Below are 24,473 nucleotides of genomic sequence, written 5' to 3'. Positions count from 1 at the left end.
AACTGAAGATCAGCGTCTAGAGTAGCACTTCCCAGTGAATTGTTCTGCAGTGATGGACATATATTCTGTGCTGTCCAACACGGTTGTCAACTGGCTCCATCCAAGCTGCTGAGGACTTGACATAGGGCTGCTGTGACTGAGAGATGGCATTCTAAATGACTTTTAATTTTAATTGATTGAAACTGTCAAAGATAGAAAGACCAGGCAGATCAAGTGCCTTGCTGGAGATCACTCAGCTGGTTTGGAACATGGGACCAAAATGCAGGTTTTCTGCTTCTCAAAGGATGGGATTTTTTTTAAAGCAGCAGTTCACCCAATTTTTCATTTATTGTTCCTCCTTCTCTTAGGTCCAATGCAGAGAGCATTGTTCATTTTCTTCCCATCCTAACCTCTGCAGAATCAACCTTAAGTGATTAAAGTAATGCCTAAAATGAACAGAAGGAGGCATTTTTATTTCCCAGAAACAGAGTTCCACAGCCTGGGTGTTCTTGACACCAGGAAATGACAGACCCCATGGAGAAGGCAACACTTCCTGATGAAAGGAAGACCAGACCCGAGCATGTGAATGGGGACATATCTTGACCTTCAAGGGCCACTGGGAAAAAGGGAGAGGGGTTGAAACAGGGCATAGTGAAAAACAGCAGTTTATATTTTAGAAACATCCAAATTGTCTTAAACCGACCGTTCTAAAACAGCGTGACATTTTCCAGACAATGCAGCGAAGTCTCTTCATTCATTTATTCTCTCATCCACCCAGTTCCAGCTCCCATCCGACTTACTAACGTAACTGACAAGATCTCAGAGAATGAGTTCAAAGGGGAAATTCTATTTGTCATCAGAAACAAAACAAAGAAGACAAGCATAGTAGGATCTTATGAATTGACACTTTTTAGACATCTCATTTTGATGATGAAGAAATAGGGACTCGCTCAAGGGAAGGGACAAGCCTGAGGCTTCATGCCAGAGTTCGTGGCTGGTGGGTGGGGAATGGCTCCGTGTGCAGAGGTTGTTTTGAAGCTGATGTCATACCTTTCTCTTCTATACCTGTTCTACAGAAGCCAAGGTGAAGAGTGTGATGACATGAATAAGATCAATGGCGATGGCTGCTCCCTTTTCTGCCGCCAGGAAGTGTCCTTCAATTGCATTGGTAAGTCTTTGCCATTTCCCTGCACCTGGCTGGAGAGGTGGACAGTGAGGAATCCTTGGCCACTTACATACACAGCAACAGTTATGACTAAATGATAATTCACTCCTTAATAGTACAAATGTGTATTGAGTGCCACCTATGAGCCAGTCACTGTCTCAGGCACCAGGGAATACAGAAATGAAAACAAGCTAAGGGAGTATGCTTCCCTTCCCTCAGTAGCTTATGCTCTCAGAGATGACAGTGATGACTGGTACCTCTTTTGTGATCTGACTTTGCCTTCCACACATTATTGCTCTTCTTCACATCAACTGTCCAGGATGATTATTAGTATAGATTTTTGAGGCTTTCATTCTAACTTTACAGATGAGAAAAAAATCAAAAGCCAGAGAGATTATAAAAGTTGCCCAGAGTCGCACAGGTTAGGTTGGAAGAGGTTCAAGACAGACCAGGGCTTGAACCTCCTTTTGTCTGATCCCCAAGCATGTTCTCAGTTTGTTTGGCTATACCACCTCCCACCAGGATCCAGGGACCGCCACGGTCCCCTCTGCACACTCACAACCTTGGGCAGTTTCTCTGACTCCCGGAAGGGGGATAGCAAACCAGCCTGTGTTTAGAAAGCAAACGTCCTTTTCCCACCTTCCCTCTGCCTTCTCTTGGAGTCTGGCTGATCTTGTTGTTTCAGCCCCACTTGGGAGGCCCTGGCCAGCCTGGGGGCTGGTAAACAGACAGGGGTTGGGGGGCAGGGATGGAATTTTGAGCTGGCCCAGATGAGATCATACTTCCTTTAAGATGCAAATCGATACCTGAAGATCAAAGGTCCCCTGGCTAATCCCCTGGGCTGGAGGTGAAAACTAATCACAAATCATTTGCAAGTACAAAAGACAGAGGTGCTCTATCTGAAGAGGGGAAGGGGCAGCTACGGAGGGAATGAAAACATTGCTGGGAAGATTTCTCCCTGAAAGGCAATTTTCCAGGACTAAAGGGGAGGAAATGTCATGGGGGCTTCACATTTGCAGTGCATTACAGAGGTGAGTTTAGACCGTCTCCTGGTAAATTGGGAGTTCCATAAGGTCTTTTCCATGTATTATTTATCTTGTATTACCTCCTAAACACATTTTCTGAGCACCTACTCTGTCCTTGGCACCAAGTAGGGGCTGAACATCACAATAGAAAGGAAAGATGCAGAAGGAAGGAGGACAGGAGAGTTTCTGGGCAAGGCCTTGGGTTTTTAAATGGCAGAAGCCAGTTTGTTTTTTCCCTCTACTCCACTGATTTCTGTATGGATGGTCCATGATGAAAGCTTGATGTTAGCCTAGTGATGTGATGGAAAAAGCCTTGGACTAAAATTAAGAAAACCAGGCTTCTGTCCCAGCTGTAGTGAGAACTGGCCACATAAAGCTGGCCAAATCTTGTCCCTAGCCTGGGCCTCAGTTTACCTCCTGTAACTTGAAAGGATTGAATGAGGTAGTCTCTAAGAGCCTTACCTGCATTGCTGTTGTATGGTTTCCAAGGTGTGTAGTTACTATTTTTCATAGTCACAAGCTCTACCTGAACCAAACCCTCGCCTTTGCTGTCATCCTCATGACTCCCATCAGTACCTTCAGATCTGGCTGGAGAGTATCTACTTGTTGTATTTGTGCCAAGTTGGCATTCAAGTGCTTCTGGGAGAAAGGCAGGATTTGGGGAAGATAGCACCTAAAAGAGATGCTGAGGGCCTGGCATCCACGTTCTAGGTTGCGTTAGTACTATAGAGCAATAAACGAAAATAAGGTAGCCCTTTAGCTTGTTGTCCATAAAAAGGCTCTGCAAACTACTGTTCATGAACCAGGATTGGCCCACTGCTTATATTTGTAAATAATGTCCTGGAACACAGCACACCCTTCCTTTACCGATCGTCTGTTATACTTTCCTGCTGTAAACAGAGTGCGGTGGTTGCAACAGAGACCTATGGGCCACGGAGCCTAATGTATAGTTACTATCTGGCCTTTTACAGACCACACTCTCTGACCCCCGGTCTATGGATTTGGAGTCTTTGATGCCCTTGGTGGTTGTAGCCTGGTGCAGAGAGGAAGTGAAAATTCTGGCACAGTTCATCCTTTCTTAGAAAAAGCACAGAATGTTAAGTGTACAGCGGTGGGTCCCGGGAGCCTCTGTTAGAAATAGCACTGGACAGTGTGTCCTGCCCCTGCTTGCCTCACCTCCTTGAGTCTCACCTCCTTGCCTGTACCTTGGCCAAGGTAACTGCTGCGCTAGGTCAATGATTTGCAAACTGTGCTAATGAAAATGCTTCCAAGGAAAGGAGTGAAGATGAGGGAGTTATTAAGAGAATAAGACTTGGACCCTAATCGATCCACTTTATATATTGTCATTCTCTACTGGATTCTATGTGTTCTGCTGCTGATAATAATATACGCTGATACACCTGTTATGTATCAAGCATATTTATAAACTCTTACTCTCATAACTCTTTTATGGTCCTACTAGGGGACATTGAGGCACAGGGAGGTGAATGAAGAGAGGCAGTTAAATGGTAGAACTAGGGACTTGAACCCAGAGAACCTGCCTCCAGAGCCCACTGTGGTAAACTGCTTGAAAGAGACAGCTCTTGGTCTTGTCGGGCATCCGGGATGCACCAGGAACATATTGCTCCAGAGTGATGCATAGAGTCAAGGAATGGAACAGCAGACAAAACCAGCAATGACTCCGGTGTGACGGGAGTCCAGGGAGGGTTCTCTGTTAACCCCATGTGTCGCTTGTGGCTTGTACTTGAGGAAGAGCCTTCACTGTGCCCCCTGCCCTCGCCATTCACAGTTCCATTGTAGAAACTCAAAGAGCCCCTGGGCGTTCCAGGGAGAAAGGAGTCTACCCAACATTCTCAGCTTCAGGAACACCAGTCCCAGGACAGGCTGCGTGGCTGAGAGTCTAGAAAACCATGTTCCTCTCAGAAAACCAGCTGAAGAGTGGACATGAATCTTTGGCTCCCCAGAGATCCAGCCTTAATGAGTCAGAGAAATGGAGTGTGGGAGGCTTTGCCGAGGCAGACATCGTCCACGGCATTCCATTTGTCAAGACAATGGCCAAGATGATGGCCAAGAGACTGGCTTCAGTGAGACTGACCTGGGTTCCTAGTGTGATTTAGACACGTGACCTCTGCTAAGCTTCAATGTCCTCATCCAGAAAGTGGTAAAAGTCTTGGGACTCAATTGTGGAAGTTATTTATCAGTGTTTTGGGATACTTACTTTTTGAATCCCTTCCCTCTAGAAAAGAGCTCTCCTTGTTATGATAATAATGAGGCAGAGCCCAGTCTCCAGGAAGGGAGTTGAAAACCCAGTCCTCTTCCCTTTCCCAGTCCCTCCCCTATAGCTGGGTGTGGGCACAAGACCTGTACCCTTCCTCTGACCCCCAATCTGACACACCAACCCAAGATATTGAATCAGAAGACATAGGGACCCTGCAGAATCCTTTTTGATGAAGATGGTTGGAGTGGCCACGGCCCGTGCATTTCCAAAGTGCCATTGGGAGCATCAAGCATCAGTGCTGAAGGTTCTGTGTGTAGCACAGCTCTGAGATGTCTTCACAAGAGCAGTCATCAGACCTAACCTTCAGCTTGGACTTGGGCTTTGGTGCATGCAACTGGCTCTCCGGCCCTCCCAGAGAGTCTTCCATAAGTATCCAGTGTTCTCTGAATAGAGTTTGTTTGTTTGCTTGTTTTGCTTAAGTTAGCCAAAGTTGGTTTCTGTTGATTGTCACTTAGAATCCCGACCGAAAATTGTTATCATAAGACACGATGAGGTTTAGCTCCATTCTTAGCAAGTTGGACGTGCTTGATACACATTAACCATTACTTTTCCCAGTGTGTTTGGCAGGGACGAGTGTGTGTGTGCGGCGGGGTGAGTATCAGCAACCACCACCACTTGTGGTTACCGAGTAGGTGGTATGTCCTGTGTCCTGCACCTTTGTATAATATGAGTCAGTGTGAGGTCTCTGGTATCCATGTGAGGGGTCTGAGACCCACAGTGATGTCTTAACTTGCCCAAGGTCACACAGCTCGTAGAGGTGTGATCTTATCTCCTGACGAAAATGGAGAGTCCTTGCTTTTTCTACTCAGCCACTCTGCCTCTCATCTGAGTACCTCCCTCCTCCCTCCCTCCCTCCCTCCATTTCCTCCTTCCCTCCTTCCTTTCTCTCCCTTCTTTTTTATTTTTTGTCACAACCATTTAGTAGGGCTACTAATGTTTTCCCTAGGTTGGTACCCCCAGGGCGAGGAGGGTGACAGATTTATGGTGGCATTTCCATTCGCTTTTCAGAAGCCCACACATCCGGAAGTATTCCCAAGCTGCCAATGTGTTATTATGCAACAGCCTGGGACTTCCCTTCCCCACTTTCCCACCCCCAGTATCCTCACCCCCTGTACATAATAAGTTGCTTGTTAAACACCACCCACAAGACCTTTTAGGCAACGCATGCTACTTCCCCGGAATGTGGAAATTGTCTTGTCCCTCCCACCCCCCTTCTTAAAATATAACACACACCAGGCCTGAGGTTTCAGTTAAAAAATGTGGTATCAGTAAATGATAACCACCACCCCCCACCCCCCACAGGCACTGGCTGGGGGCATTGTTCAGCAGCGTTGGGAATTCTGTTTCCAAAGCACTGAGTCATAAACTACAGACAGGCTGCAGATAACAGCTGAAGGAGGGAAGGGAACGGTCAAATTAGTCACACAAAACGGGAAGCATCACCGAAAGGGGTTACTCTTAGTCATATATCTTGAGCGGTGCTGGAATGGTGCTACCTTCTGCGATGACATTTAATCCATGATGGGGCATGTGCTGGTGGGAGGCCCCTTACGCTCTGTTTTTATTTACAGTCCTGTCCTGGCGTCCGGGACAGCTGGGTCCCGGTCCCCACTGAGACTTGGAAGCCTGGGCAGCATGTTAGCATCTCAGAGCCTCGGTTTCTCCCTTTGTGACATGAGAGCAGCTGGGCTGAGAGCTTGGAGGCTTCTTTGCCTCTCTGACACAGAGAGCCTCAATTCGTCAAGCACCTATTTAAAGGCTTGGGGGGGCTTCCCATTCTGCGTCTGCTGATATATAGTTAAGAAAACAAAGCAAAGGGACCCCCACGTTGTCTTGCCGAGACTTACACATTCCATGTGTGTCTCTTCCCCTTGCTCCCTCCACATTCCCTGCCATTAGCATTACTTTGTCTCTGGTCCCCACAGAGCATCAGCCAGGGCCAATAACTCAATTATCTGTGAGGCAGATAAGGGGGAGGAGGAGGGATCAGTGCGCCTCCCCAGCAGTCACTGGGAGGGGCGGGGGTCACCCAGCCTTGTGGCCCCTCTGTCAGGCCGCCCTGGCCTGCTCTGAGCCAAAGGCAGGAAGGAAAACAAGAAGATGAATCGCCACATCTTCTTGGTGGATGTTCTGATGAGATTGTAGAACAACAATAACTAGAAAGGAAAACAGAATCTGGTGGAGGGAGGGGGGCAGAATGGGCTCTGCTGGGAGTCACGGTTATTATTATTTATCTTTCTAACAACGTGAAACTGCAGTAGATGGCCCACCTCTCACCTTACAAAACAGCGAAAAATTTAGAAAAAGCAAAATAAAACTTCTGGCTGCCTGTATTCCTTCAGGCGCTGCCCCCCCCTTGTCCTGCTCTGTGGAAGGCATAGTAACTTTTACCCAAATGCCTTCTTGAAATAAAGCTTTCTTGGATGAAAGGCAGGCATTTAGAAGAAGAAAAGAGAGAAATTAGTGACAAGCGTGGTGGTGGTGGGGATGAGGGTGATCGTGGTGATACCTGTCAGCTGGGAGAGGTGGCTTGTTTAGCACCAGCATGTGACCTATGGCATAATGACTAATGATGGGTTAAAATGGATGTGGCTCTTCACCCATGTGGATTCTGGGTGAAGAGCCTGGCCCGAACACTTTTTATCTGTGCCTCAGTTTTTGTCATCAGTAAAATGGGTTAGGAAGAGTTCCTATTTCTTACAGTTGTTTCGAGAATGAAATCAGGTTTTATAGGTAAAGCATTTTAAGGCAGTGGCACCTGGTGTTATATATGTGTTTGCTATTGCTGCTATAGTATTATTGATATAATTAATTAAGACATCGGATCAGTCCTCCCAGGAACTGTATGAGATAGATATTATTATCCCAGTTTCATAAAAGACAGAAACTAAGGTTCAGAGAGATTAAGTAACTTGTCCAAGGTCACACAGGTAGAAACAGCAGAGGCGAGATTCACGGTACCTAGGCAGAGTCTGCACGCTTAATCATGAAGTTATTTCATTTATGAGGTACCCAGTTGTACCAGCCTCTGTGCTGAGAATCCTTTTTCCAAATGATTTTATTCATCCTCCCAGCATCTCCGAATAATAACACCCATTTTGCTCATGGGAAAACTGAGGCACTGAGAGATTAAGTGAATTGCCTTAAGTACTACAGCCCACTAAGTCAGAGAAGGAGACTGCAAACCTGGTCTGCCTGCCCCCAAAGACCATGCCAATATCTAGAGGAACATTCTCCTCTCCGACCCCCCAAAGGCACTCAAGAGCCTCTATTTCACTAGTCCTGCTTTGGTGCCATTGACTCACAGCAGGAAGCAAAAGTGAATGCAGGTGTCTTTCCTGTGCCTTTTTCATGAGTCATGAAAATGACAACTTTCAGTTATTATCACCCCATAAATGTTCCACTGCATAAGGCCCATGCCTCCAACATGAGGCCCTTCTGTGTTTTGGGCTGTGTTTTTATTTTTAACAGCTTGCCCGCCTTTGACAGTAGCCATATTGGGTTGTGTTTTTGTTTTTTGTGTTTTTTTTTTTGTTTTTTTTTTTTGCATAAGGGGAGGTTGCTATTTAATGGCAGTGTGACAGGTAGAGACAGAGAAGCTCAAGTGTCTATTGGTTGTGCTCTGTCTATGGCGACTTCCTGGGTCCTCTTGGGTATCTGTGCTGGTCTTCTCTTCTGAAAAATGGACGTAATTAGAAGGAAATAAGGCCTACAGAGTGTTAGTGAACACTCGAAAATGGGAGGTAACGCCACTTCCCCTTCCCTGTTTGAATTCCCCATCTCAACTGTGAGTGAGTCACAGCGCCACGCCATCCCTGGCAGAAATGGTCCTGAGCTGGAACCTGACATTAAAATGTGGTCGCACCTATGCAAAGTGACGGAGCCCCCTTGATCTCCGTTCCCCCAAATATAAAGGGATGGGGGTGAACTAGATAAGCTCCCCAGGCCCTTTCAGCTCTGACTCCTAGAATTTAAATCCCAGATCATTATTGTTCTTAAACTGTGCATTTTAAAAGAAATGAGGACTTGGGGAGGAGAAAGGAATTCCTTTAACCCGGAGGGTCAAAGGGGGTCAGCGAGGGGACAAAGGCGCAGGAAAAGGAGGCGATGGGGTGGAAGGCTGCCATGCAGGGCAGGACCAAAGATCTGAAGTCCTCTTCTGGGAGGTCTAGTGGATGCATTCAAACACCCTAGAGTCAGCCCCGGTTAACATCAAGCTTGCCATCCAGCCTCTGACCACGGCTTACCACCTCCTTTGGAAACCCGGGAGGCCTTCCCCACAGAGAGGCCAGGCTGGAATGAAAAGAAACAGGAGGTCCTCTGACGCCAGAAGGGAGCAATTCCAGCCTTCAGCCCAGGCGGGCTTCCTGACTCTCAGGGAGGGGTCAGTCTCGGAAGGACTTGGAGCTCGCCTGAACTCGAGGAATCGGGATCAGACTTTGATGTGTGACTTTGAAAGGCAGCCCCAGCCCAAGGCAGGTGAACCTGGGTAGCCAAGAACAAGGGCTTCTTTGTGGCATTCAAAGTGACCAGAAACCTGCCTGTAAATTGCATGTGCCTCACTGGGCCAGGTGTCTGGGGGCCTTTTCCTAGCTCCTGGCCCTCTGCTCTTTCTTGGGGACCATGTTGGGTTGGAAGAGATGTTTAATATTCATGAGTGTGATCTCCACTTGAAGGGAGTGTGCCCTGAGGGAAATTGAAATGTTAAGCAAGTGAGGGATATAGACCTAATTGGATCCTCTTCTTTTTTGGAGAAAAGTAATGTGCTTAAAATAAGATGATGGATAGGCAGTCAGGAGGGAAACCCCACTGCCCTAGCCTGCAGAACACATCCAGCTGGGCTCTAACACACACAGTCAGAACCAGGGAGGAGATGGTGCAAATTGGCTGCTGGGTCACATCACACCTCACCCATTCACACATGTATGGATGCCTGCTGTGTGCCCAGCGCTGTGCTAGCTGCAAAGAAAACAGCGGTGCACAAGAAAGGCCAGGGAGACCTGGGAAATGACACTAGTAATTATTGAAAAGCACTTGTTGAGAATGCCACTAAGTGGAACTACTTGGAGGTGTAGAAGTGAAGGCTCTCCTTTACATGGAGGGGTCAGGAAAGGCCTCCTTGAAGACATGACATTTAACCTGAGGCTGGAATGCTGAATAGGAAGTGGACAAATTAGGGAGACGTGGAGCAGGGTGACAGAGTGAAGTTCAGACCATTAAATCCTCCAGGCGGGAAAGAGCTTTTGAAGAGGTCAAAGAAAGTCAGCGTGGCTGGATAATGCAGGAGAGAGACAGGAGAGGCTGGAGCCCTGAAGGCTGTGATCCTTCAGGCCCTCGAAGACCATGGTGAGGCTTGTTCGTGGCATGGAAGGAAAAGAAGGTGACGTCTCCATGTGCGTTCTGCACTCAATGCCAAGCCCTGCACTAGGCATAGTAGACAAGTGCACATTTGCACAGACCAGGGAGCAGAGAGTTACTGTCCTGGCCAAACCCAGGCTGTTTGGGTAGATGAAGTTTGATCAAAAGAGAACTATACCCCTTAATTTAGGTGTGGGCTACTACAAAGACAGAGGTGAACAGTTCCAACAAAGATCTTGTATGACCCCCACAAAGTCAGAATATTTACCATCTAGCCCTAGAAAGAAAAAGTTGCTAACCAACTGCTGGCAGCGATGTGTGAGTGTCTAGGTGGGTGAAAGAATGTCCAGGTAGGGAGTGATCAGGGCAGATGAGAGACGGGGGCGAGGCTATCACCTCATCCATCTCGCTCCTGAGCCTGGGGCAGCACAGCTGTAATGGTGTGGGCTCCCCACAGGTTCTGTGTGCACATCAGCTTTCCTCAGCCTCCAGGGAGGATGTCATCCTGTCCATCCTCGTGTCCCCAGCATCTGGCTCCAGGCAGTCCCTGTGTGGTATACTGAACCAAATGACACTTTGTGCCAGAAAAGAGTGGCCAGAGGAGCCGAAGCAGCGTAGCACCTAGACAGAGCCTGAGCAGCGCCCTGGACCCTCCCTGGGACGTAGAGGAAAGCACATGCATAGTTTTGGAGAACCTGCTGCGTTGTCTGTTTTTGCACTCAGAGCGCTCCTGGCAACCAGGCATGAATGTCACCACTTTCTGGATGATACAAGGGAACCCCCACAGGTTGAAGTGACTTTGGAGAAAGTGGCCTCCATTCAGTACATATTTAGGGAGCTGGGAAACCACAAGAGGAAACAAACTTTGGGGACTGCCACATCCCATGCTGGGCCCACAGCCACTTGACTGTCCTCTCCTGACCTTCACAAGACTGCAGGAAGGTGCTAGTTCCCCACCTTGACACGAGGAGAAACTGAGGCTCGAACAGATGAAACGACTTGTTCAAAGCAGGTGATTGTTACGTGGCCGAGCTGGGGTTTGGACTAGGACTTTCCCAACCCCCAAGCTGGTGTCCTCCTCCAAAACACCAGACCTTCAGAGCAAGTGCAGGTGCTGGGGTGTGCTTATAGATTCCCACCCGTCTTCCACCTCATCCTCCCAGACAAGGCTCAGAATAGAAGAAATAGCTTGTTCTTAACTTAGTTAATTTAATCCTTTTTTCCTATTAACTCTTTTGCTTAATTGCATTGACCCTCTGAGGTTAGTTTTAACATTTTTGTAGCTTTATAGATAAGGAAGAAGCACAGAGATGTTAAGTAATTTAACTCAAGGTTCCCAGTATGGAATTCTGGCTCTGATATCTGGCTCTTAAGCCCTTGGGCTGAACTACTAATTTATGCCACGTCTTGATCACTAAGGTTATCTCATTTTTTTTTTTAAGTGTACTCTCCAGAGCTGAATAGCCTACCAGCAAACAGAGAATGGGAAGGGGAAACAATAGGCTCTGCCAAAGGAACTTCCACATAACAAAAAAGATCCCAGGGTCTCTTTAAGAAACACTGTCTGAAGTGTTTGTTTACAGATCATTAACTACTTAACAGAGGAAGAAACTAAACTCGACTTTTTCTTGGCTGCTACTGATTAAATACCTAGGAGAAATGAAGATAAAGCAAATCTGAAATTACAATAACTTTTAAGGTTTTTCCATTTTAATTTGCCAGACTGGGACATAAAAGAGGCCATGCCCAGCATCTGCAGCCCCGCTCACAAGCACTAGCATTGCCTTCTCTGTTGCGATGGGGTCCTGCAAAGATCGCTGAGGCCAGTTTCACACTAGGTGTCTGTATGAAGCACCTGCTGTGCACAGAGCTGCATGCCAGGCAGGATGCAGATGGGGGAGATGCTCAGGAGCAGAAGCCCTTTATTGGAGAACTTCAGAGGACAGTGGTCACTAAGGATATGCAGGGATTGGCCTGAGGGGGACACAGGGAGGAGCAGGAATGCCCCTGGTGGAGGGTGGGGGAGCCTGTGCCAGCTTCCTAGACAGCTGGGCTCAACAGGACCAAGTGCTGTGCTCTGCTGCTGTAAAGGTCCAGGACAGCACGCATGCTAGGGGCAGTGTTTTAAGGTCCATCTTCCCCCAAAGTGGGTGCTATTCAATGGCCCACAAAGTGCTCTTGGCAAACCCACCTGAAGAGAAATCATTATGATTTTTGGCTTTCAACAACAGTCAGAAACCTGGTCCAAATTAGCCATAAGATTTAACTAAACTTTTCAACTGCCATTGGCAAGACTGTAAAAGGTCCTGGCTAGAGCTGGTCTCTCAGTTCAGGAGTCCAAAATCACTTGTATAACTCAAGGTCAGCCTCATTGCCAAAGACAAGGCTGAATGGGAGTTTGGAAGCCCTTGACTTTCCCATTTGTCTCCATGCATTTTGTCAAGAGAACTCCTAAATGGAGAGAGTGAGGGACGCTTATGAACCTGACCTAGAAGCACGGGGGTCAGGCTTGGCCGCCCGAGCACCTTTTTCCACCTGAGAAATGGGAGTGATGTTCTTTATTCCATAGGATAGCTATGACACATTCTTTCATTCATTTATGAATTTATCACACATTTATTGAGTGCCTTTTATGTATTGGTCCATGTCAGGCACCAAGGATGGCAGATCTGTGATACTTGGGACAATTCCTGTCCTTTGGAAAGTGACCAAGAAATATTGATTTTGTAGCTATGAAAAATAATAATGTAGTTCTTATTCACAAGCAGAGAACTCCCTGTTCCAGAAAGAGAACAAGCAGAAAGTTGAGAAACATTGAGGAAGCAGCCATAAAAGGCATTCTATTAAATAGCATGATTCAGTACATGTATTTTAATATTTTTCTCCTTCAACTTACCTGGCTCTGTCTTGAACTTCTGAACTCCTGGGACCTTTGAAGTCTTGTCTTCAGTTTTCCTTACCCTTCCTGGCCAGCCACCCCTGCACAGACCCTCCTCTGCCCATCCTTTCAATATGAGCCCTTTCCTAAATTCCATAATGGGCCCTTTCCAGCCCACGCTCTTTCCCCGAGCCCACCATTTAAAACCCAAGGCTCCCAAACCCCTGTGTTCAACCAAGGGCCTTTCTCATGCCCTCCGGACCTGTTCCTCTAGTTAGCCTCCGGGATGCCCACAGGTACTCAGAGCAGGAAGTCTCACACAAGGCTTACCATTCTCCCCCCAGACAGCTGTAACTCCTGTTTTTCTCAGCCTCAATGGGTGGCGCCACTAGCCAACCAGACACTTACAGGACAAGCTTGGAAAACATCCTTAATTCTTCTGTCTCTGTCATTCCCCACTTCACTTGGAAAACGTTTCCCTCCCAAATCAGTCTCTCCTCTCTCTCCCTACCTTTCCTGCTCTGAGCTCGCTTTTGCATTTCAGCTCCTGCCTGGACTATTGCAGGAGAACTTGAACAGGTTATGGTTCCCCATCTTTGCTTGCCCCTACTGTCCTCCAGTAGAGTCACAACAAGCTTCATAAAATGCACTGTCATGTGGCCTCTCTCCCTTGGAAAGTGTAAGGTGGCTCCACATTGCCCTGGAGATAAATCTAAATTCCTTACTGTGGCGTTGAGGCTGGTGTGGCCCGATCAAGGCAGGCGTGAGCACCTTACACTTCAGAATCTTCTGGGCTTTACACCTATGACCCTGCTGGGAGCGTGCTGTCACTTGCTGTCTGAGTTCCCCTTCCTGGGATGCATCCCCACCAGGTCCTCCTGCACAGAGATTCAGCCCAGTTACCTCCTAAAGGAAGCCTTCCAGTTCTGAGTGAGATTGAGCTGGGGCTGGGAGCGGGTCCCTCCTCTGTGTTCCCGCAGCATGTTGTACCTCAGAGCCAGTCATTTTCTTACTTGCCCCTCTCACTAGACTCTGAGCTCCTGGCGTGCTGAGACCCAGTTTAAGTCATCAGACTCCCAGGGTTTAGTCCAGGACCTGGTAAATAATTTGTGGCTCAATAAATACAGACTGTGAGTGAAGGAAGGATATACTTCTAAAAGGGTGTTTCTTAAGGATAATGTCCTTAAGTTTTACTTTTCAGACAACACAGTGAAGTCGAGCTTTGTTGCTCTTGAGAGTCCAGCAAAGGAGCCTCGGTTTGAATCACACACTTTCCACCTCTCAGCTGTCATCTCAGACCAGTGTCCCAGGGCCAGTGGCAGCTGACAGTGCTGGTTTCATGTGCAGGCTTCTGAGCTGGGCTGCTGGTGTTCAAACCCCCATTCTGCCACAAAGTGGGGTGGGGGCTGCTCTAGTCTGATTTTACCTTCCTGTTAAGGGGAAACTGGCTGGAATGGTAACTGCCCCTCCCTCTCTCAATGCTGACTGTGGTCACAGCCCTTTGACATGGTCCAAATGTTTTACAACATTAGGAGAAGAGGTGGGTAGAACCAGTGATGCTGGTGGTTACTTAAATCACCCCACAGAACTATCTGATAACCCCAAATTCAGCTGCTTTCAACGTGAAGTCCTGGTCCCAGCCAGCTTTCTCTTGGGAGCAGAGCCTAATTAACTACTAGCTGGAAAGGAAGGCAGGTAGGCCACCCCCCAGGCAGAGAATTCAAAAGGAAGTGGATAACTGTGTAAATAACACTGCTTTAAGGGGCATTTAAGCCACTGCTCTTTGTTAAGGAAATTGATGGTTTTGTAAGTAGGGCCTGTGAAGGGAGTACTTGAGCTGAAGGTTCCCCAGCTCCCCTAGTAGATCCTCTAATGGACTGTGGGCCTGGAGGCTGGGCCCCTGCCTATTCAATCACTTGCCAACAAAAACTCAGATTCCACTTTAACAAAATGAAAAGCGCTTCACCGGAACATAAGTTACCGAGCCTGTGCAGTTTAACTGGCACAAGGTCGCAGAGACAGATGGCTTCCTTTAGGGAAAGGGAGACTCCTGATCTTTTACAGAACCTTTGTTCACGCCAGGCACTGAGCTAGGCCTTTTCTACACGGCTTCTCATGTCATCCTCTAACATCTGGGAAGACTGTCATTACTCCCCCAGCTTGCTGAAGAGCCAACTGGGACCCAGAGGTGAAGGGAGCTGCTCCCTGACATCCAGCTGATTTGAGGAGAGTGGGGATGTGACCACAGCTCCATCAGACCCCTGAACCCCCAAGTACCACAAAAGTACAGGGCATCTCAGGACCAGATCAGCTGCTTCATTAGATTCCTCACCCTCCCCTCCCCAAGTATGCACATCTGCACCCAAAAGGTGTGAACAGGCAGCATGGGTGGATGGAAGAGAGTAGATTTGGGAATCAGATTGATCGGGATTTTATTTTGGCTTTGTTAACCTCTTTAAATATCACTTTCTCTGTCTGTCAAATGGGATAATAACACCAAACCCACAGAGTTCTTGCAAGATGAAATGACTTGACGTATTTGAAAGCATTTCACATGGTGCCTAGCATGGACCACATCATCCAATTATTCATTTAGAAAATATACTTATTACATGGAAGCCATAATTTTAATTGGGGAATTAGATGATGCTTTGGAAAAACACAGAAAGGTGTTTTGGCGTGGATTGACAGAGAGATTTTCCAGAGGAGTGCCTGGTTAAAACTATGGATAAAAGATGAACAGAGACTCATCTCGAGCAAAGCTGGGCTGGGGATTTGGGGGAAGCGTCTGCAGAGATGGGGAAGTGGGAGGGAATATGGTGGCATGGTCAGGAAGTGGACACAGTTCCAGCCTGTCTGGAGCTGAGACTGAACTGCATCAGCGAAAGCAAGAGCAGGCTGCAGAAGTAGGCAGGGACCCCACTGTCATCAAAGCTCTGTCGACAAATGCTGAATGAAGAACTCTTCTGAGTTATTCAGACCAATTCCATTTTCAGAGCAACCGGAGTTTGTTAGAAGAATTTTGTACCATGTCCCCTCTGAGCCTTCTCTTCTTTAGGCTAAGCATTCCCATGCCCATGTGAACATTGCATCGTGATGGTGCCCATTGGGGCCCCAAAGGTCATCAGCGCCTTAGAACTGGTCCGCCCAGCCATCTCCAGGACCAGGGGACACTCTAACCTCTGTTCTGTCACCTATAGTCAGTGATGCAGTCTGCAATCTCATACTCTTGTTTGGCCAAATACCTTCTCCAGTTGGTGCAAACTGATCAGAGAGTGACCACAATCATCAGAACTTTTTTTGAATATGAATAGTTACAGTCACTCTTATCATCTCTGATCAAAATACAGTGATTCTGGTAGATATTAACTGTTCCAAGTTAACTCTTAAGATTTAGGATCAATTTTTCCCTCTTTTCCTTTTTCCTTTTTCCCCTTCCTTTCTCTTTTTCTTCCTCCTTTCCTTCCTTCCCCTTCTTCTTTCCTTATTGAGAAGAGGAGACATAGGCTCATATTTCTGTAAGAACAAAATACAGTTTAACAGCACACATCGAAGAGCACATAGATTCAAATGAATATAAAATCCTCTCCTGAGGACAGAACAGCAAGCAGCCCATTCATTGTGTGAGACAAAGAAGGCTCGCCTGAGTGCTGTGCAGTCCTGTCTGGGGACTCAACTCCTGCTCTTCAGAGCACTGCAGCACGTGCCAGCGACGTGGAGATGGAGGGAGGACACTGTGGCTTGAAAGCCTCATCCTTTGGACTTATCTGACCATATGCCAAGAGGACAGTCTTCCTGGTGGGCCATGCTAGTCAGAGCTCGGGGTTGGAAAGGATCCTTTTTGACACTAGTTTCTTGCCTAAGAACCCTTCCGAGAACCCACCACACTGCCGTCACCTTAGTCACAACCAGCTGTGCCAGACAGGTGACTGGCTTGGTTTTCACTTGGTGCCCTGATTCATCCCAGATTCCTTGGCTACTCTTAACGTAGCACCCATTTGTCCAAAAGCCTCTCTTCTCTGGAAACTTAAGGATGTCTAAGCAGGCAGGTGGGCCACTTGTTTTTACTGAACTGAAAAATAGATACACACATGTATATACACTGGCTTACTTGAAGGCACTGTTTTTCTTTATGCTCACATGTATGTATTTTACCCATTCCTATTTGATACTGCATATTTCCAATATTTATAAAATGAGTCTTATTTAGTCAGCCAACCCTTGCCCTATAATCATTAACCGTGCAGCATTCAACGAGTGACTTAACCTTTCTGAATCTTAGTTGTGACATTTGCAAAGTGAAGCATGAGGACTAGATAATTTCTAAAACCCTTGCGGCGCTCAACCTTCATTTATTCACTCACTCAACAAATGTTTTCTGATGGTCTTCTGTGTCCTGGAATTGGAATGTAATAGTGAGCAAAACAGCCTGAGTGTCTGTTCTCATGGAGCTGTTATTTTGTTTTAGAATGCAGTGCTCAAACAAACTTTCGAAGAAGGAGTATTATGCTATGTAAAAAATAAAATAGACCAGTGAGGGGGAGAGGGAGACGACAGGGAAAACAGTGTGGTTAGAAAAGGTCTCACCAGGCAGGTGAGGGTGGAGCTGAGACTTAACAGTGAGTTGAAAAGGCTATTTCATGATTTGGGAAATTAGTTCTTCTAGATTGTAGCTGTGATAAAAACATGTGAAAAACAACAACATGTCGGAGTATGTTCCATAACATTATTTCACTTGATCCTTCCAGCTGCTTTCCAAAATGGGTAGGGAAAGTAATTTTGTCATATTTTTAATAGACAAAGCAACGGAACCCAGAGTGATGATGGTGTGTGTTGCCCAGTAACAAAGAGTAAGTGAGTGACAGGGCTGAGCTGCAAATTTTGATTCCCTGCCCCTTATTCCATTTACTTTTCTTTATAGTTCTGTGTTTTTCAGAATGGTTTCATCTGCACCCTTTTCTTTCTTCATTTTGCTGATCACGTTTTCACATCTCCAGCCTGGGGGGAAAAAAGCTAGTTTAATGATTAAAGGGAAAAATATATCAAGAATCAAATTCGGTTTAGAGTGAATTAATTGAAGGAGATCATAGAGCTACCAGATTTAACTCCCAGTCTATAGAAGGGGAAATTGCAGCACAGAGAAGGAAATGACTTGTCCAAAGCCATGGATGGATTAGAGGGCTTCTACTCTAGACTCCAGTGCTCTTGACCAAGTTCTGATTTTGAGACAGGGATCCATTCTTTCCTTTTCTTTCTTCCTTCCCTTCCCTTTTCCCTCTTTCCTTCTCTCTCTCTTTACATATTGATTTATTTAGGGGGTGAGATCACATTAAAACCACTGACGCTCTTTGTGGTTTGCTATCTTTTATCACTCTTTTTGTCACTTTTGCATGCTCTTCTGCATATGAATAAGATTGTTTTTCTCCATTTATTATTAGCTTGTATTACCCAAGAAAAATCTCCTTTTATTTCCTGCTCATACTTTTAAAGGCCTTCTCTTCCTAGGTATTACTCTCCCTTCTGTCTGTGCTCAGAGTGCCCGTCTTATTTTGTGGCCACTATAGAATTCATTATGGTGCTGAATTTCATTCCCTCCCCACTATCAGGAGACAGTACCTGAGCCCAAGAGAGACCCAGCTAAAAACCAATCAGGGCTTTGAACATTCTTTTATATTGAATCTATTGTCATTTATTAGGATCACTATCTTTGCTTATTATCTTTTTAGGACATTCAAATAACTATACTAAATTCAAGGTGATATAAATGTATTCTCAGGTTCTAATTCATAAGATCATCAAATCTCTTTATTACATTTCAGTCTAGTATGCACCACATTTTTAACCTAGAGATTTCACTTCTTTGCAAATTCAGTTAAGAGAGAAAATAAAACAATATTTAGGACAGATGGTGAGTTACAGTGTCTCACAGGAAAAAATATTATGGGGTGGTTTAGATAGAATTGGATTTTTTCCCACTAATATGTGCTTGAATTTGGAATGTGATCTCATTCTAATTAATATTTTTCATTAAAAAATTTCTATAGTACAGTCTGCTGAAACAGATTCAAATCAGGTTGAAGACATCTTCAGTGCAGTGAATAGCAGGTCCTGAAACTCTAAAAGAACTTTGTTAAGTCATCCTCTCATGCTCAGTGAAGATGAGATCTCATACTCACTGGGTGTGAGATTTACTGCTACACAATTAACATCGTCCTAAGCATTAGGGGTGTAATAGAGGCCAACCCAGAAATAACTCCCAATCCAAGAGCTGTACATATTCATTCATTTATTTATTTATTCTTAAATGTCAGTCACACTATGGCAAGGCAATTTTCTTGATCCTAAAGAAGGAGGTGCACTTTCAGACATGCTTCCATAAAACCTAGGTCATACTGGGAGAGGAAACAATCATAAAAATGTATTTGTAGACTGTGCATAATACTGTGAAGGAAGTAAAATATGAGGGTACACTGCTTTCTAATGGGGGCAGGGAATGGGATGTGTGCTTACTGTGTAAGTAGACAGGGTTCTTCTTTGAGGAAGCAGTGTTTGAACTGAGCCACGAATGATGAAAAGGAAAAGACTGTGAGAAAACCCAAGGAAATAGTGTTCCAGCTAAACATGTGCAAGTTCCTGAAGCAATAACAAGTTATGGCTTGACTCCTGGCTGCGTAGAGCAAATTTCTAAAAGAGCAAATTTCTCACTGAAGGGAAGGAAACTGAATTGACTTTCACGTCAGGAGAGGGTGGGCTGAGATGGAGAAACCAAGCAGCCCAGTGCAATCCCACCGTACACCAGTCACCACTTGTCTCGATGACCTTCCTTTTGTTCTAACACCTAATGTAAGAAAAAAAAAAAAAAAAACCAACGTGTCAACGAGTGAAGTGTTTCAACTATATACATCAGAGGTGCCACGTTTTAGTCGTTCATTCATTCAGCTGATACTTATTGGGAGTCTGATAGGTTTTCACAGTACCCCTCCCAATGGGATGTATTATTATCAGTGTTACCTAGCTACCACATGGAAGGCTGGTGGCAAGGTGATCATTCGACTTTAGATTCTTTTCACCACCACCCACTTGGCCGCCAGCATAAAGCATTCAAGAAGCACCAAGTAAGTGGACATAATGAAAACAGGAAGGCCAGTTTTGTTATTCTGTTTTGTTGTCGCTGTCTTTGTTTTTCCTGGCCACACATTTGTATTCCATTCCTCACCATGTTCCCTTCAGTGTGTGGGGCATGACAGTAGAGAGGGACAGAGAAGTCCCTAGATAAAGAGTGGCAGATGGAGCTGTAGGGCCCCTGGGATTCTACAAGAGAAACTGAATAGCAGAGTCAAAGGATGTTATTCAAAAAAAGGGACTCAGAATAACTTTGTCAGCAAAATCTTCAGGCAGAAAGCAGGCACCCTCCCCCTCCTCTCTCTTTTTCTCCTTCTCTTTAGCTGTATCTCCTAGCTCTCTTTTAACTCTGTCTCTACCAATCTATCTGTATATCAACTATCTATCTATTTAGGTACCTATTTACCCAACTATATCTACTTCTCTCCTCCTTGCCCAGGTTTTGCTGATTCCAGGCAGACAGATACATTAAGGTCTTAGTCATAATCAGGGAAGAAATTAGCCTTCATGAGAACTCAACTCTAGCCCCAATTCCTGACACGCTGAGGTCCCTTTGATGAGGGTGTAAATTAAGTCATCTCAGAGAATAGATTCTTTATGACCTTACAGTCTTAGTCTACTTGTCTTCGTATCGGAAGAGGAGAAAGGTATTACCAAGGGTCAGACAACCCTGTAATCTTATCAGCACGAGGCTGTGCTTTCATTATTCTGTAGATACAACATGTAGGGGGGTCTAGGGGGAACCTCTCTGCTACGTGTAAAAGGCCAGGCTTCTACTTCTAGCTCTGCAGATGCCTGACCTCCAATGGATCTTAGTGTTTCATTAGATAAAATGCCAGGCGAGAGCCTGGCACTGTACACGCCATCTCAGGAAATCACTGTGAAACATGGGGTAAATATTGTTATCTCCATGCTTATTTTTATTTCTTTTGATTGAGGGACATGAGGTTCAGCGGAGTTAGGTAACTTTATTTCAGCCCTATACAGCTTATACATTACAGAGTTAGGATTTGAAATTGGCTTTGCCCAATGCCCAAACCTGTGCTCTTTGAAATTCCCTTCATTGGTTTCTAAAGAGTAAAGTCTGGGTTGATGGCTGGTCACTCTTGGGTCCAGGGCCTCAGTTTTATTATCTGTCAGTTGGCCACATTCACCAGGACACTGGGGCTCCTGAGAAGTGCTGAGCCTGTGTTCCTTCCGTGTTGAAATCCAGGCATGCTACTGGTCACTGGAGTCCTCAGCTGGCTCCGACTCATCCTTAAATAATTGAGTTATAATGAATTGATCTATTCTGGCTCTTTTGATAGTATTTCACTATGTAAACTGTTTGCAGAAATAAACAAGGGACTTTGGAGCTTGGAAGGGGCTCAACATTCTGCTGCCCCTGAATTCAGTGACTCCTTCTGCAAATAGTCAGCATCCTAGAAATCCAAGCCTTCCTTCTATTTGTCAGGGCTCTTCCCATTATGGGAAGTGCTTCTTGAAAGTGTTTCAAGTGAGTACTGATTTCACAAGCTGATTCAATTCAGTCACTTAGAAATAAGTTCACCTCTTAGAAGATAAAGGTCATTGTTTTAAAAAGTGCAAAGCTTGTGTATGTCCATTTTATGTGAGAATTCTGTGGCTGTCCCAACAGGTTGTCCTAGCTGGGGCATTGATTTCTGTATTATGGACGGGGGGCCAGAGGCTGGGCAGGGGGGATAACTGTGCAAAATTAATCAACTGTCATGAGGGACAGAAGTCAAATCTTGGTTTGAAATGGGGTTCCACTCCCTAATTCTGGAGTAAATATGGAAAGGATGTCCTAGATCAGGCAATGTCCTTAGGGTAATCATGTGTTTTGATTTGCCTGGGAAATCCAGCTCTTCCCAGGGTGTGTGCCTATTGCCTGCAGTAGTTTTTATAGAATCTCTGTTACTCTCAAAGTGCACTAGTGTGGATGATCAATTGTCTGGTCACCTAAGACACTGGACAGGGATAGATTTCAAGGAGCTCACAGTCTTTTAGAGGATGCACACCATATAGTATGATATGTGTTAAGGTGGGGAATCTTTATAAAACAGGGACTCACATAGGAAGGGCTGTATAACTTTGCCTAGAAGAGCTGAGAAATTAGCACAGAATACCTGACATTTGAGTTATTAAGATATAGGCAGGGTGATCTCTTCTGGCTGGCTCCATCCAGGTTGCTCCTTGTATTATTCTGTGTTGAATTTCCAGGAAACCTGCACAGGTCCTACCTACTCAGAAGGCATCTCACTAGCTCTGGGCTTGCATGGTGCTGGTCGTTGTAGCGAGTGAGAATCGTTTCAGCCAGATGCCCCTTTCAGTTGCCCCAAGCAGAAGTTTTTGCTGCGATTTGAGTTACATGGGAGTTTGGTTGACCTTACCTGAAATTCCTAAAGTGTCTAACAAGTCCTTAGAACCCCAAGCATTAGGCAGGAAGGGCTGCTGATTGAACCCCTTTGTCTATAAAATTGATAATTGAGCCCAGAGAGGAAAAAGTCTTGTCTAAAGTAGCAGAGCAGTTTAGTTACAGAGCTGGGACTGAAGTCACTGCCTCCCTTGTACATAAATTCACTCCTCCTGTGAAATCAAAATCCTCTTTGGAGTTAAGTAAACCTCAGTTTGCACCTACAGAATTCTGTGGAGTCGGATAAGGTACCCAGAACTTGGAAAGTAAAAGCCTGAGTTTGAAACCAGGACCCAGCATTAATACACTGTGTGACCTCAGGCAAACCACTAATGACAGTGTGAGATCTTGTTTTCCTAATCTGAAAGACTAAAATTAAAATTAAAATAATAATACTTTCCTTACCAGGTTGCTGTGGGCTCACTTGAGGTAATGAAGGGGAAAGTGTGTGTGAGCTTTGTATGTGTGTATATGTGTATGTATAGTAATGTGAGACCTACCCTCTTTAACAAAATTTAGGTGCACAGTGCCGTATTATTAACTATATAAGCACAGTGTTGTTCAGCAGATCTCTAGAACTTAATCATCTTCCATAACTGAGATTTTATACCCATTGAACAGTAATTCATTTCCCCTTCCACCCAGGCCCTGGCAAACGCTATTCTACTTGATCATTCTGCAGGTGTGACTATTTTGTATGTAACATATACGTGGAATCATAGAGTGTACATATGTCCTTTTGTGACTGGCTTATTTCACTTATTATAAAGTCCTCCATGTTCACTCATATCATAACATACGGCAGGATTTCTGTCTTTTTTAGAGGCTGAATAATAATGCATTGTCATGATCAAGGGCGGGCTAACAGTACTGATGATTCTGCAGGTCTGATTCCACAGCTGTTGCTGATAGCTGAGACCAAAAGATAAATATCTGTTCTCTTCCTCCCATGTCTCTCTGCTGCAGATGAACCCAGCCGGTGCTATTTCCATGATGGTGATGGGGTATGTGAGGAGTTTGAAGAAAAAACTAGCATCAAAGACTGTGGTGTCTACACGCCCCAAGGGTTCCTGGATCAATGGGCATCCAATGCTTCAGTTTCCCATCAGGACCAGCAGTGCCCAGGCTGGGTCATCATTGGCCAGCCAGCAGCATCCCAGGTAAGACCCCAGCCATGGGTGGCACTTCCTGCAGATATTCTGAATCTCTGCTCTGCCCCTCAGAGCTTCCCACCTCAAAGGCAGTGTCAGTTGAAGGGCGACTTGACCATATCTCTAGCCAGATGTATAATTATAGGGCCTCATGGATACCGCTTCTCAGGGATTAGACATGTTCTCAGGGAACATCCATATAGTAGGGGTAATGATTGTCCTCCTTTGTCCCTTCCTATTATAATTGCTATTTGGGGGAAGAATTCCATTTTGGACATACCACTGGAATTCAACAAGGCATGAACACATTCTTTGGGGAGAGTCCCACATTTTGTGTGGGGTATCAAGTTGTGTGCTTCTCAAACACCTTCTGCAAATTTGCTGTGTGGCCTTGGACCAGTCTCCCCCCCTCTCTCTTTCCCATTTTCCCCATCTTTAAATTAGAGAGTTTTTCAGCTTGATGATCTCCAAGGACCTTCCCAACTCTGTAAAGCTGTGACTCATTCCTCAGTCCCCTAACACACTATTTATGTTTCAGGGTTCTTCCCCAAAGGACTTGCAGCTTAGTTGAGGGAGTAGAGTTTTGGGGCCACCAGAGCTTATGTGATTCTAGGGATGGCTGTGCTGTCCCCAGAGCCCCCTTTCCAATTATGCTGCTGAGCAAGCACCTGCCTTCTTCCGAGACTCCCATTGCCCAGAGACACGACTCAGTGCTTCTGACCGCCTGGCCCCGTGGCCGTCTCTGAGGCCAGCCTGCCTCCTGGCCTTGTAGATGAGTTATTATTCTTAGCCATTTCTTTCTAATACTCTTTCTCTTACTCGGGGTCAGGGGGAATAGGCCTGGTTTCTAAAGAGAAATGTGACCTTCATCTGGGGCCCAGTAAAAACTCATGGATGAGTTACAAGATGGGTACATATCATTTATAGTGTTTACTTTGTAGTTTATCTGATCGTTTTTCATTTGTCTATTTGCTGATGTTTACATTCATTAGATTCTTTCCTCATTTGCATTTGTTTATGATTGCCTTGAGGAGAGTAGAAAGAAATGGGAACATGGTATTTCCTGATGCTTCTCATGTACATCACCAGCTGCTGAATGAATGA

At 45.6% G+C, this 24,473-nt stretch overlaps 1 protein-coding gene across 2 annotated transcripts in view; it reads left to right on the top strand.

Moving 5' to 3' along the window:
* The window catches only part of PAPPA (pappalysin 1), a 221,280-nt gene that overhangs the window by 103,675 nt on the left and 93,132 nt on the right, over positions 1-24,473 (top strand). For both annotated transcript variants that reach the window (XR_008389935.1, XM_037154716.2), the window contains exons 9-10: positions 1,056-1,147; positions 23,185-23,378. Coding sequence is in view for 1 of the 2 variants with exons in the window: in XM_037154716.2 (XP_037010611.2) it covers positions 1,056-1,147; positions 23,185-23,378 (286 nt within the window). In the remaining variant the exon portion in view is untranslated. The remainder of the gene's footprint in view (positions 1-1,055; positions 1,148-23,184; positions 23,379-24,473) is intronic.

The sequence above is a fragment of the Artibeus jamaicensis genome, unplaced genomic scaffold (assembly GCF_021234435.1).
Source record: "Artibeus jamaicensis isolate MK-2021 breed Jamaican fruit bat unplaced genomic scaffold, CSHL_Jam_final scaffold_1964, whole genome shotgun sequence".
NCBI lineage: Eukaryota > Metazoa > Chordata > Mammalia > Chiroptera > Phyllostomidae > Artibeus > Artibeus jamaicensis.
Note: the sequence above shows the minus strand (reverse complement) of the source record. Positions and strands in the feature narration are given on the sequence as shown.